Raw genomic sequence first — 15,550 nt, forward strand, 5'->3', positions numbered from 1 at the left:
TTACTTTCCCATTACAAACTGCTTCCCTCTTCCCTATTACCCTTAACCATCCCGTTAGCCACTGCCTCCCTCTTCCCTATCACCTTTTACCATCCCCCCATTACCGACTGCTTCCTTCTTCCCTGTTGCCCTTTATTATACCCCCACTGCCTCCATCTTCCTTGAAAACCTTGTCCATCCCCCTATTACTCACTGCCTCCCTGTCACAATAGCGGTCACTACACTTCTCTGACCCAGAACAGTTTGCGATCCCCTGAAGTAAAGGTTCTCATTTGATAATTAAACCAGAATAAAATAATGACAAATGAAACAAGTTTATTTTACTATATATATAAAACCTAGGACATGGGTTCTGCAGTGATCCCCACTGTCTACTGCAGTGTGTAGGTCTGGGTCGTGTCCTGCAGAGTTAGGGTCACAATGAGAGAGCGCGGGTCCTTCCTGTTCTTACACACGGTGATCTGTCCGCCCAGGGTCTGACCTACAGAGAGAACAGACAATGATTTGTAAAATGGAAGCAACCAGCTTGCTATTGGAATGTTGGTAAATTAGGTTACAAGGTGACCGCTATCTGTATGTTGTGAATGCATCAGAAATGATCCAGTCGTCTGGTCCAACCTTTGGTCCATTCAGTCACATAAATTGATGGTGGCAGACAGGCCTGTGTATGGTTGGGTCAGAACTACAGCCAATGCTGTATGATCCAGAGATGGGAGTGTGCCCACACACACACACATCTCCCTGGTGGTCCAGCGGGGTGGACGGCGGACCAGTCCGGCCGCTTGCTAGTAACATTCGCTAAGTCGCGTGCACTCCCAGTGTAAAGCACGTTAACTTCTCTTGAAGTCCTGGTGGCCGGTCACGACTATGGTCCACCACGTGCTCAGGACCAGCCACGGTCACGCAACCGGGAGTGGTGTGCGGCTGCCGGGCCTGGGTGTGGGGGTCTCACAGACACCTGGTACTTGGTACTGATCTTAATCCAGTGTAAAAATAAAATAAACAATAAGAAGGAAGGCTGCATAAGCCCCTTTCTGTGGTGCATGTTGGCTCCTTCCAGCACCAAAAAACTGAGCTTCATGACTGGGTAGAGGAGGGGAGGAGCCTGGCTGTCTGGGAGCAGCGGAGAAGTTTAAACTTTCTGGTGCTGGAATGGTCACTCTCCCTCTCACTACCCACTGTTAACCCTGTGGCCCCTGATGTCTCCTGAAGAATAAAAATGAAAAATTTGCCCATGGAGCCACCGCTAAATATTTACTAGAAGAGAAAAAAAAAAAAAAAAAAAAAAAGAGTGCAATAGATTTTCAAAATGACTGTATAAGTATAAGTAAGTATATAAAAATGTCACGTGTGCGATCATATCAATAGTCTTTAGCAGTATGAGTTATTTACAAACACAGGTAAATGTTTATTTATCCTCTAATAAGCAACAGCCAATCAGATCCATGCTTTCAGTGTCCTGCATTAGACCGATAAAAACTGCTATGGGACACATCTGTATTCCAGCGGCCTCTCCATATTGCATCAGATTGTTGTAGGGCCCTTTAAATCTCCGGCCTGATAGACAGAGCAGTAATACAGCGGGACAGGAGAGGTAATCAATGTATAATTTGCCGGCTGGAAGCAGCGGCAAAACCCTCAATCTGCTTTGTGCAGTATTATTCTCACAGCTGAACTGAGTCTGGCGCTTCATAACACCTCGCCTGATCGCAACAATTAATCAGTGTCATGTAGATATCAAATGACTGATGTTTGCAACCACTCAACTAGCCCCTGAGCTGGGAGAAAGTCTCTGCGTGTGAAATCTACTTCACCTTGCGCCTCTCGCCCCCCTTCCCCGGCTGCCAGAACAATGCTCCGCGGCACTGCCGGGAGATTAGGACAGAATTCATTTCATTATTACCCCATTATGCATTTTTATTTATTCCTTAGGGACTATTTAAGTCGTCTAACAAACAAACTTACAGCGAGTCGCACGCCATCTGCTTATCGCTTACCCAAAATAAACACATGTACACAGGGAAGAACCTGCATGCCGGAGAGGTAATACTGCCGCCGAGGGTGCGACTGGCGCACTGTAACCACATGGACGGCTATTTATACACAAACACAGTTATAGAAGAAAAATGATGTTCTAGCAAACAGGACACTAAGGGACGAGCTATAATACATATATATTAGGAGAACAGGGAGGGCAACGTGACTATTCTCTGTCCTCACTCTGCTATTGCTAACACATATATACCCCCCCCCCCCTCTCCAATAGCCTTTTATTCTTCCATCACCCCCACCAACAACCCCCCTCTTATCTCCCCCCCTTTGCCAAAATCACCTCTCCGCTCTCATTTCCCCACTCCACCAACATCACCTCTCCCCTCTCATTTCCCCCACCTACCAAGATCACCTCTCCACTCTCATTTCCCCCACCAACCAACATCACCTCTCCCCTCCCCCACCCACCAACATCCCCTCTCTGCTCCCCACCCACCATCCCCTCTCATCTCCCCCATCACCTCTCCCCTCATCTCCCCAAACCACCATCACATCTCCATTCTCATCTCCCCCACCCACCATCACCTCTCATCTCACCCACCCACCATCACCTCTCATCTCCCCCACTCACCACCACCTCTCCAACATCACCGCTCCTCTATTATCTCCCCCCTCCACCAACATCACCTCTCATCTCTCCCCCTCTACAAAATCACCTCTTCCCTCTCATCCCCCCCCTTTACCAAAATCACCTCTCCTCTCTCATCTTACCCCTCCACCAACATTACCTCTCCCCTCCCCCCATCACCACCTGCCCTCTCCTATCCCCTCCTCCAACATCACCACCTCTCCCCACTTAACTCTACCTCCACCAACATCACCTCTCCCTTCTCAGCTCCCCCCCCCTCCACCAACATTTCCCCTCCCATCACCATCACCTTTTCACATGGTCTCTCCCCTCCATCATCATCCCCCCCCACAATAATCACATATCTCCCTATCTCCTCCGTCCACAATCACTACAACTCTCTCCATTGTCTCCCCCTCCACCAACATCACCCCCCCCCCTCCATCAACATCTCTCCCCTCCACCAGCATAATCTCTCACCATTGCCCCCCCCCCCCCCCCCCTCCACTAACATCACCTTTACTTACTGTCTCCCCTCTCTCCCATACACCAACTGACATGATGTTCTTATGCATGAGGAAGCCAAGTTGCTATTCCACACACTATAGCTCCCACACAGGTGTGTGTAATCAGTGTTAATAGAGATGTTCTGTGTTCCGCGATGTGTGCAGAGAGATATTACTTAAGCACAACGCTCAGCACCAATTCCAGGACCACGGAAGTCACTTTGCCGCCTGCGCAAATGTGAGTAGCTCTGAGCCTCATCATAAAGGCGTGGGTACGCTGGCAGGTTATATCACACACCCAGAAAATGGCAGTGTCCACCCCCAAATGCCGGCTGCCTGTCAGTCAAACTGCAGCTCCATTGCATTTTCAATCGCCAATTAGCTAACCATGCTGAATGAGGACCAGTGCCCATAAGCCGCTGAGGCCATTATAACCAGCTTACAGACAGGAAGTACGGTCTGTACAACCAGCTCTCAGGGACATTATACATGTAATTATGAGCTAGCTGGAAGCTCTGAGATTTTAGGTGTCTTCTAAGGCTACGACGGCCTGGGTAAGACTCAGCACACGGAGATGATAAAGTATATTTGCAGCAGGGTTATTTGTTAGAAGTGTGAGAATTCAGGACAGGTATCTGCCTGCAGACTGATATGATCTATAGAATGAAGGAGTGCGGGGGGCAGGCCGTACTGAGCGTTACCACTGCATTGCGGAATCGGCATGTGGAATGATCACATTACGCTTCCCCTGGCATACTCCATAAACTTCTACATCACATCACTCCTCTCTCTCACTGACACAGGCAGACTAAGACTGAGCTCCCCCATAGTGTAATATACAGGGCAAGCCGTTCCAGGCATCTTCAAGAGGGACAGTCATACTGATGAAAGGAGACAAGCCAGGCTTATGTTCCTGGCAGCAGTGATAATGGCAGGATCGGGGGAGAGAACTAAGGGGAATAAAACAAAAATGTCAAGATAGAAGAAAAGAGAGAGGGAGAGAGACAGACAGACTGGGGGGGGGGGGGGGGAGCGGGTGGAGGCACGGGGAGAGAAGCTGGAAGAGGCACGGGGAGAGAAGCTGGAAGAGGCACGGGTCAGAGAAGCGGGAAGAGCCACGGGTCAGAGAAGCGGGAAGAGCCACGGGTCAGAGAAGCGGGAAGAGGCACAGGGAGAGAAGTGGGAAGAGGCACAGGGAGAGAAGCGGGAAGAGGCACAGGGAGAGAAGCGGGAAGAGGCACAGGGAGAGAAGCGGGAAGAGGCACAGGGAGAGTAGCGGGAAGAGGCAGGGGGAGAGAAGCGGGGAGAGTAGCGGGAAGAGGCAGGGGGAGAGAAGCGGGAAGAGGCAGGGGGAGAGAAGCGGGAAGAGGCAGGGGAGAGAAGCGGGAAGAGGCAGGGGGAGAGAAGCAGGAGGAGGCAGGGGGAGAGAAGAGGGAGGAGGAAGGAGAGGAAAAAGGGAGGAGGAAGGGAGAGAGAAGAGGGATGTGAAAGAAAAGGCTGGGTGGCATGGTGGAAGGTATGGGGCAGGTAAATAAGAAAAATGGGAAAGCATGGGCAGAGGGATGTGAGAGGGAGGGAATAAATTTGAGGGAAGGAGGGTACGGATTGCAGGTTTGGAGGATGGAATGTGGAAATAAGATATAGGAAGGATTAGGGATATGGGGCGGGGAATGGTGCGAGAGGTAGGACATGGGGTGGAAGGAGAAAAATGTTAAGGTTATGAGGGAGAAAATTAAAAGAGGAGGATGGGTGTAGGAGGAAAGTTAAGGTAAGAATATGGGGATGTGGAAGGGTGTGGTAAGAAGTTGAGACTAAGAAAGGGTACAGTAGAGATTGTGTGGGAAGTTGGCCTTGGGAGGTTGGTTAGGAAGGAGTGCCAAGGTTGTGAGGCATACTTTCTGAAGGTAGTGGGGCCATGACTTGATAAAGCCATGCCCGAATACACTACCTGAGTCCAGTGCCGCACTCCTGGGTGAGAAGCAGGGAGGGTGAGAATGAGGAAGGGCATGGTAGGTGATTGTGAAGAGGAAGGGCATGGTGGGTGGGTGAGAAGGACCAAGGCCATATGGGGAGATGGACATGAAGGAAACAAGACTTGGGAAGGAGGAAAATGGAGAGAGGGCAGAGTACCGGACAAGACCCCAAGGACACATTCAGCAGAGCAAATAACAGTACAAACAGAGCAGAAGTTACCGTGGATACGGTAAAGCAGAAACAAGGGGAAAGGTAAGATCCCGGCAGCATTACCTGCACCAACCACAATGGGCTTCTCCAGCAGGAACACCGTCTGCTTCCAGTGGGTTTGGGCGCATGTGGGGCCGGTGGAGAACGAGACCTATTGACGCAGATTGAGAACAGTATTTGTAATATCACGCTACATTACTTTATTACATGATGAAATACATGCACTATAACTGCTTACACAACAAAACACAGCACATTCCCAAACACCCCAGGGCACAGAAAGCAACACAATTCTCTCATAATTAATGTGGACTGGCGTCTGAACGTACTTACTGGTGTATGACAACCCTGCTGGAATAACACGTCAAAATAACCAGCCACAGCCTAGAAAAGGCAAAAGGAAGATCGTCAGTCACTGGAGGTTACCATGGATGATACAGAACACACATACATCGAATACATAAATATTGTACAAAAAGGATGGAGATTCACAGCACAAGTTTGTATTCATCGCACTTAGCGCCAGCTTTTGTGTTATGAAACGTAAAGCTGACCCTCACTTTCCTCTCCCAAGTTACAGGAACCGGATTAAAACGTTAAATCAACTATGAAAAATATATCAAGGATGTATTAGCCCAAACCATCTGTAACCACTTATGCGGCAGGTACATACTGTGTATATGAAGGAAGACATGTCTACGGTGGTTCAACAGCGGCCTATATGTCACATGCAGTAGGTGCCAATACACCAATTCCACAGCACACCAACCACATGACAGGCAGTTTGTGCCAATACCGTCATGTGATACCTGGCATAAAGTGGCCACATCACGGGAATACAGAGGACATCCGACAAGATCATATTTATTGGTCCATTCGGACAAGGTGATGTCAAAAACAACCAAATTCTCATACTGCACCATAAGTGACAGAGTCTGGCCCAGGAGATGTTCCCCATTATGCCCATAAATGCAATTCTCCGGGCCAGCTAGGTTGTTTTAGAACTGGTTGTTTGCACATTCTGGTATCTGTGGGCCCTACCTTACAGATGTTTGGATAACATCACTGCAACGCAGCACCGAGGTCATGGGTTCAATCCCCACTATGGCCCTAACCCTGTGTGGAGTTTGTATATTCTTCCTACGCTTGCGTGGGTTTCCCCCGGGTACTCCAGCTTCCTCCCACAATCTAAAAATATACGAGAAGGTTAATTGGCTCTCAAATCAAATTAACCTTATTTATAAGTGAGTGTGTGTGTGTGTGTGTGTGTGTGTGTGGGTGGGTGTGTGGGTGTACATGGAGAGACTAGATGGGGTAAATTTACTAGGGGAGTTTTATTGAAGATGGAATATTGCCCATAACAACCAATCAGATTCTACTTGTTATTTATTTAGTACTTTCTAGAAGATAATAGACAGAATCTGTTTGGTTGCTATGGGCAATATCCCATCTTCAATAGAACACCCCTCTTATTAAATTTACCCCAATATTTCTACAACCACTAATGGGAATATTTGAAGTATGGAACAGGGTGTCTAGCTGCCGCTGGGCCAGTCCGGGAACACTGAGCAGGATACACTGGCCCAGGATACACTGACCCAGGATACAGGATACACTGGCCCAGGATACACTGACCCAGGATACACTGACCCAGGATACAGGATACACTGACCCAGGATACACTGACCCAGGATACACTGACCCAGGATACACTGACCCAGGATACAGGATACACTGGCCCAGGATACACTGGCCCAGGATACACTGACCCAGGATACACTGACCCAGGATACACTGACCCAGGATACACTGACCCAGGATACACTGACCCAGGATACACTGACCCAGGATACAGGATACACTGACCCAGGATACACTGGCCCAGGATACACTGGCCCAGGATACACTGGCCAAGGATACACTGGCCCAGGATACACTGACCCAGGATACACTGACCCAGGATACAAATAGTCTAGAATGTACGTGAGGATAATCTCACGCAGAGGAATTCCCAAGACTTGTTTGTCATCGTTATTAGAATTAAATATAAAGTGTGCCCAAATGAAAAAAAGACTATGGTTGTATGTAAAGAATATTTAATTACAGTTCATGTGTATCATTATAACTACACATAATTGCCATGGATTCACTGATCCCAGCGCGTAGGAAGGGAGTGGATGGCTTCAGTGTAGAACTTCCTGGTTTGCTGACAGAACCAGTTTTCCGCAATGTCCTGCTCCACCTCTCGGCAACTTTTTTTTTTAAGAGACCGTAGATATAGGAGTCCTATGGGGAGTTCCCTTGCTTATCGACAGCGCAGCAGCAATTTCACGTCTGGTGATCCGACTATTCTGACGGAAGAGATCCTCCACAGCCGAAATCGTAGCAGGATTAGTGGCAACGTGCACCTGCCCGGGCCCTGGAAAGTCCTTGATATTTTTGCGTCCTGCCTCATAATCCTGACCCCACCGGAATATGGTGCACCTTGCGTTACACTGGTCTCCATACACCGCCATCATCCTGCCATACATTTCTGAAGCATGCTCGCCTTCTGCGCAAAGACATTGGATAACTGATCTTTGCGCCAATCTGGAAGAATCCACTATGCATCCGACCGCGCAAAACAACTTTCCAGGAATGAAGAAATTGAGGGGAAGCTGTTTACTACACATGCGCAACTGGGAAAACCGCCACGCCAACTATCGGCAAACACATCGATCCACTGCGATTATATACAACACCACTACACCAAAAGTCTCCTTTTCATTTGGTATATTAAGAAGTCCCATTAAACTACATGACAAACCTCCAGTGTATGCAAATTCTGAAATGAAAGCCGGAAGCTCATTGGGCGTCGGTGTGTGTTATTTGTTAAATTCTACAAATGTCGTACACAAGGTACTCCGAGCGCTGCTTTGGAGGTTAAATGAAAGCTTGAGAAAAAACTGAGTCTGCAAATCCCAAAATCATTTCTTCCTCTGCCAAGTAATTACTGCAGTTTGTAAAGCTTTTTCTGTTCTGTGCGGTTACCGAGATGTCGGCACACTCGGAACGTATTGTCTCCAAGTATTGCATCAAGGGTTATTTATAACAAGAAGACAGAGTATGTGATCACACATTGTGTAGGTAAAAGACGAAATTGTGTTTTTTTTGTGTTTTTTTTATCCCTCAGCGGATTATTCTCTAACCCGGTTCTCCATTACCATCGTCCTGGCAGTTGTAAAATCATTGACTCGTTAAAGGCGCTGGGCTGGAACTAATTACTTTTACTCCAGAAATTGTATGCATCCACGAAAAGGGAGGAAAAAATTTCAGATGCAAACAAAAATCCACATTGTGGTCCAAGAGGAGAAATCTAACACACAAATTATAAACCACCGAGAAATCGTTTCCGCGGCAAATAGAACTACGCCCCGCGCCCTCGCTCGCGCTGCCTGCTCCAACCAACAACGGTTAATAACATTAATAAGAACAGAAACAGGATTTATTGTTACACATCCCAGGCATATACAGAGCTACATTTACCGATACATCTTCCACCTATTAAACTAATATTAAAATATGAAATATCATCCGTAGTTTCTACTTATCAGAGTTATAAACATATTCAGTGAAATATGCAGACAATATGTAGAATTTAATTACTCTATCAGTGTTCTATAAAGTGCATACTGTAGGTAAATCAATTTGTGGTTTTGTAGACTGTAACGTCTATCTGTGCAGTTTGTATGTTCTCGGCAAGTTTATGCAGGTTTCTGGCAGTTGCCTCTAACAATCCAAAAATATAACGGAAACATAACTGGATTTGATTGATTTTACCAAACAATGAGCCTGATTCAGGATGAGTTGACAATTTGGGGAAATTTAGCAAAATGACAACTTCCGGCTTTAGGCTGAGGGGGCTGCCTAGCACAGGGCAAGACCACCACGCACTCCAGATCCCTACTCGCGATGCACCCACAATATTTTGCATCGCTATAGTGCACATAACAAGCTGCTCCTTACTGCAAAGAAGTTCGGCCATTATTTTTTTTTGGGGGTTGCAGTGGCTGCATGTGATGTCGCCGTAAGAGGGCCCTGCTCGTTACAGATCACAATCTAAGGGCCTGATTCTGGTTAATTTGCATTTCTGCACATGTGCATAAGCTGGGTGCGAACAGACACGGCAAACTGCCAGTTCGCTGACCCATACCCACCAGTGCGGGTGGGGGCATGGGGCGTCGGGTGAGGGGACGCGCCAATGGGAACCACCAGCGTTTTATGGGCGTTCCCATGAAAATGAGGCAGTATACGGCTGCCAGGGGGCGGGCAGCTAATTTCACTAGATGTCAGCTGCCCGTCTTGTTCCCGTACAGGGAATACGCAAAGCCAAGACCCTCCGACATGTAAGAAGTGGAACGCTGAAGGTGCGCTCGCTTCAGTGGTCGCGCTGTACATCCAAGCCTCGCAGCGGGCAGACCTGTACACGGACAAAGTACGGAGCTATTTGCTGGTTCAGGTCGCAGTCCCCCCACTAGTAATGGAATACGCCTGGCTCAGCTATGGCTGACTTACTATATTGATTTTCAGTCACCCACAAGAGCAGTTTCTTACACATCAAGGTCTATCAGCACTGACTGTCATATATATATATAATCAATGCATACCCTTATTTATTCCCTCGCCAGGCATTCCGCACCTGTGGTGTGCGTGCGTTAAAGGCTAATTATATAAAAGTCACAGGGGTCCTTACAGCAGAAACTGCTCACGTGAAAGTCGCTTACCGAGAGGTCCAGTGACCTAGGATTCACATTCTCTGCCGAATTACTATAGGTGTAGTCACACTGTGCCCCAGATACAGAAGCCCCAGGGTTATATCTGGGGGTAATAGGTATGTAGTATATGTGGCTGTGGCCCTGGGCAGCCTTGGGGATACAGCTTCTTGTTAATAAGGCGTTATATACCCCTAAAATACTGAACCCTACTTTTAATCAATTGATAATTGCTCGATGCACGTATTCGCACAACAGCGATAATCTCTGAATCAGCCCCAAAAATCAAACAAAACCTGGTCGTTTAACAACAGCAGACGAAATCAGGTGCCCAAATCCCAAAAAACATTAGGGACACCTACAGCGATGATTACTTCTGGCGCTGTCCTTTGGCGGAACTGCGTTCTTGGGGACACGTGTTTAGCAGCGCAATGGTGGGGGGGGGGGGTGTCTGGTTCTCCTCCACTATGGGACCCCTTTATTCAGGGACAATAAACTTTTACAAGCGGCTGCGGGGAGAAGCACAGAACAGCCAGCACACTCATCCGTTCTACGGGAAGAAAGGAAATTAGAAATGATTGTCCTGGCTTTTATCAGAGGGAGTAATTTGTCATTGTGATAGTCCCGGTCTCGTGTGTTCTGCTGGAGATACAATGCAGCAGTTGGCCACATAGAGAAGGAGGATAATGCGCTGGTGATGGGGTTTAGCCAAGCATGTCGGATCAGTGATTATAAACCCTGCAGCGGGTTCTGCACGTCCCTATAATCTGCCGGCAAATCCTATGGACAAACTGTCACAAAATATCAAATACAATGTAGGAGAAGCACTACAGGAAGGTCTCCGCTTCCCGGATATTACACAGCGGATTTTACAATCATTTGTTTCAGATTGTATCAGTGCTGGGAGATCGTTTCCCATTATGGAAGACAGCGCTGTCCAAGAGCTGGAACACAAGTAACAAACTGATCGCGCTACAGGCTGAGGCCCTGGCAAAGGAATAGAAGGAACATTATTCTACGGACGCCTGTACGTAGGTACAGAACTTAAGGACTAAATCGAAGCACAACGCTCCTCTATCACTCATATTACCATACATTGCCGTGGACGTATGCCTCGGAGGCGTGACCAGTCCCTAGTGACAAAGCCCCCAACAGGAAGTCTGGTTGTAGCTGTATGACATTTATACGCCAGGAAAAGATCACCAGAGTTATTTTACTCTAGTGACTTGGTCTCCGATATGTGCTGCCTTCCCTCCACTTCTGAAAGCCGCGGCCCCCCCATAGGTTTGGGTGAGGGGCAATGCTGCCAGATTTATCAAGCTCCGGAGTGTATATCAAAAGATGGCGATAGCCGCCGTAGTCTCTGGGCTATAGATGATGGAAATCACTGGCAGAGGAACAGGGCGATGGCTGTCACACATACATGGTGAGCAGACCACCCATGTACAGAAACCCTGGTAGTCACTCCAGGCACAGGGGTAGGTGCCTATTGGAGATCCTGCCCAGCAATAGAATTGAACACTGCATTGCGGTTCTGATTGAGAATATCGTGCCCAAATCACACTGCAAATGTGATTAATGATAAATGTTCCCTAAAACCCAACACACGAGGCACGTAAACAACAAAACTATTAAATTAAATAAACAAACCGCAGAATATGGTTGATCTGTCTGGGCAACGCTAAGGGGCACACGCCGCAATTCCAGCAACGGAAACAGACACCAGATTTGAGCTGCTGTGACATCACTGGTCCTGCATTTAAAGTCCCCAAACACACACAGAGCACTTCTGCGAGTTATGCTAGGTACACACTGGTCGCTATATATCATCCGTTCAATTGAATGGCCGATATATCGCTGGTCTGCCAGCCAGTGTGTACCAGTGATAGGTCTGTGAACGGCGCTTGCAGAGATATTACGCTGCTGTATAGACCAGCAGATGGCTGATGTATCGGCACATCGTGTTGGGTGCACAGGTGATGTACCAATCGCCCATACACAAGCTGAACAAGCCAGCGGTGACAGCACATCTATATGTCCACCCAATTGTGACCTCAGACAGGACTTCTAGGGTGTGGATGCAGAACACCCTTCCTGTTGTGGGTGACCTGGGCTTAACCCTTCTTATAACCTGGGTCAAAATGCCGGGTTCCTGGACCCGGGTAAGAAGGTTTGGTGCTTTCACCTGGCCAGGGTTATTTGGGCAATGTGATAGATATATCTGCAGACAGATCGGGCAGCGGGCACTGCACACACACACTGCCAATCATTTATGTCACAATTGGGCGGGCATTTACATGTGCCTGCCCAGTTGCGCTGTCAATCATCGCTGACTGGTGTATGACCGATCCTACCTACACAAAGCACGACGCGCCGATATGTTGGCCAACAGCTGTGCTTCACAGCTGACACAATATTCTGTGAACATATTTATACAATAAGATGAACATAAAGATCAGCAAAACGCACTCAATTTCCACGCTGACCATGGAAAGAGACGTTCCAGGCTGTGACCGTTGGGGGTCTCAGATTCCTATATAGACAGTCAATATTGGCCTCCAGTCAATCACCATCACAGTGGAGAAGCGAAGCAAGAACTGGGGCTCAGCGTTCCGTCATTCCTCCGTACAGGTTCAGAGAAGAGTCTCCTGCAATGCAGCGGGGAAGCTAATCACAGTGTACTTACACATGAGATCCTCTCATTACTCCTGACACTGCCTGTAGAGAAGGAGATAGGACTCTTACGCAGTAGGGGATATAAATCGCTGCATTGGTTTCTGTGTCAGACGCTTTCTTACACTACAAAAAGAATCCCAGCTTGTCCGCATAGACCGGGTCACTGTCATGGGTGGTCGTGTGTACCACTATTTGTACTGGATAATGAAAAGAGGGGTGCGCTAAATTTGTCAGTGGGTCATACCCCAAGATGGGCATAATTTTATAGCACTGAAAGGACATTCAGGTCTTGTAGTTCGGGAGAATAGATGGACAAAGTGTAGGAGGAATATAGGACGGCGGGATGGGCGTGATACGCCTAGAAAACACATACCATTCTAAGATATGGATGAAGGGAAGGTAAACGTAGAAGGCTCAGATAGAGGCAGGTTACAAGACATGACAATGGGAGATTTAGGACACATGTAGGATGATAAATGTTGGCAGCGATACATAATAACCCCTCACTGTAACAACCTGCTCCGATACTTCCTTCCCTTGACCTCTAGCTTTGAACCATATGACCCCACAAATCCTCCTCCCACTCGTGTAGAACCCTCCCAAATCACTGGTGTGTTGTCTCCTGCGCTCATATCACCCTAAGCACACATCTGTGGGACAATGTTGACATGTTTATGTTCACAATGCCGACACAGTATGGAATACTGGAATGCGATTTATATCATTGTCGGTAATGTAAGTTTCGAGAGATGCTCAGATTCATATTTACCCGTATCTAGGAGCGTGATCTTATTGGCTTTCGGCTGTCACGTTTTGGATAGCCAATAAGCACAGGCTGAATAAATGTGAACTTGCGCTAATTTGGCGATAAGAAATGAGTAAATCGGAAGCCGCACATCTGTAGTGTAAACGGAACGTATCTTCATCCATATCTGGTTACATACATACAAAAAAATTTACATTGACAAAAGGTCAACACAAGAAATTTGTTGTCATTTTTTTGACAGTCTCATACCATCTGAAGCTCGGAGAGCGCAAAGAGCCATGAGAGGGTCAACGCTACACTTATTGGGGGGGGGGGGGGGGGGGGGTTGGGTCACTCAACAGGTCTTGAAATTAACATCCTTTTTGTGTGTCAACCTTTAGCCATGTCGAAATTTGACCATGTCGATCCATTGCATTTCAACCTTTTGCCTGTGTCGACCTTGTGTGTCGACATAGAATCAGTAGATCTTTCGATGCACACCCTGCTAGTTACAGAATGTTCTGTGGACTGCCAGCCCCGGTACTTGTTTCCTAGTAGGGCGCTCCAGTACGCATTTAGCGTACTGGGCTATTCACCGTAGTGAAATCGCATCGCATGACGCGTTATAGTAGCATGCAAGGCGAAGCGATGTCCATATAAAGTGCACAGGAGTGCTTATACAATGGAAATATCGAATCCTATCTCAGTGCACCAAATGCAATGCGATATTTCATTGTACAAGCACCCATGGCACGATATGTGATGGGTGCTTACAATGAGATGTGATGGTATGAGATGTGATGTGTGCATAGTATGAGAGGCGATGGGTGCTCACAATTGTAAGCACCTGCACCTATGCCATTGTTTAGCGTCAACCCCTGTATCAACGCCACCCCGAATGATTTTATATAGTGTGGCGAGCGCAGCGAGGGACACGGGGCGCGCGGGGACACGGAATACATGTAAAGTAATCCGCGTCTGCTCGCCACGCTTCGGGCTCGGTGGCTTGCTGCACTATATAAAATCAAAGCCACGCCAACGTGGATACTGGGGGTATGAAAAGGTCAGAGGACAAGTTCCGCCGCCACTCGCCACGCTTCGGGGTGGCGTGGATAGTGCTGGTGTTTTAGGAGCACATTCACACCTGCACATTCATACAGCAGTAATGACGACATGTGTTAACTAATAACCAATTTACTTAAATAGGAGTGGGAACGGGAAAATAGCATCGCATACGACTACTATACGTGATGCTATGCGATTTCACTACGTTTGCGTACATAATAAATCTGGGCGCCTAGCTAGGAAACAAGTACCCCAGCCCCAACCAGGTTCATTCATAGCCAGCAAACCTTCCAGGAAATCTCGCCTTATTAAACAATCTTACCAAATTAGCGAACCGTCATCTTAACCCAACTACTCTGTGCTACATAATTACCGCCTGACATAGACTACCTCTCTATACTCCTGCTAGCCGGCTGGATCACGTAGCCCCTCTGAAGGGGTGTAGCAAACCGCTATTATATGGATTACAAGCTGGCGTCAGGACTCTCTTCCCGGTGAGCGCGCAATCTTATTTCATCACATTGTCTGTGCCCAGCTGCAAAGTGCTGCTGACGCCACAGAAAGTTGCTAATAAATAAAGGAAGACTAAGAGAGGTAATAAAAAAGCAATTTTTTAGAAATCATGGAGACTGAAAGCGCAGACATACACGTCGGATCTTCTCATTTACTTCCTTACGAGCTCTCCAATGCAAATGAAGGCAGATAATGCTGTACGGAGATAATAATGTCTCTGCATATTTATATTCAGCAATAAAAATCAAATAATGCATATGGTATACGTGACAAGACAGAGGTGTTCTCCAACAATCCAAAACATTAAGGAAAGGAAAATTGGCTTCTAGCTAAAATTAACCATATTGTATGTGTGTGTATTCGTGTGATTGTGAGCAGGAATATAATATAGAGTGTAAGCAGCACTGGGGCAGGGGCTGATGTGACTGATACGCTCTCTGTAATGTGTGTGTACATGTGATAGGGAATATAGAGTGTAAGCACCACTGGG

General features: G+C 47.4%; 1 protein-coding gene across 1 annotated transcript in view; it reads right to left on the minus strand.

Moving 5' to 3' along the window:
• Positions 1 to 295: 295 nt before the first annotated feature.
• PRMT3 (protein arginine methyltransferase 3) overlaps positions 296 to 15,550 on the minus strand; it is an 83,232-nt gene continuing 67,977 nt past the window's right edge. The window contains exons 14-16 of the mRNA XM_083164047.1: positions 5,644 to 5,694; positions 5,374 to 5,461; positions 296 to 481 (exon numbers count right to left, since the gene is read on the minus strand). Of these exons, the coding sequence (XP_083020173.1) occupies positions 372 to 481; positions 5,374 to 5,461; positions 5,644 to 5,694 (249 nt within the window). The 3' untranslated portion in view covers positions 296 to 371. The remainder of the gene's footprint in view (positions 482 to 5,373; positions 5,462 to 5,643; positions 5,695 to 15,550) is intronic.

This window comes from Crinia signifera, chromosome 11 (genome assembly GCF_055691185.1).
Source record: "Crinia signifera chromosome 11, ASM5569118v1, whole genome shotgun sequence".
NCBI lineage: Eukaryota > Metazoa > Chordata > Amphibia > Anura > Myobatrachidae > Crinia > Crinia signifera.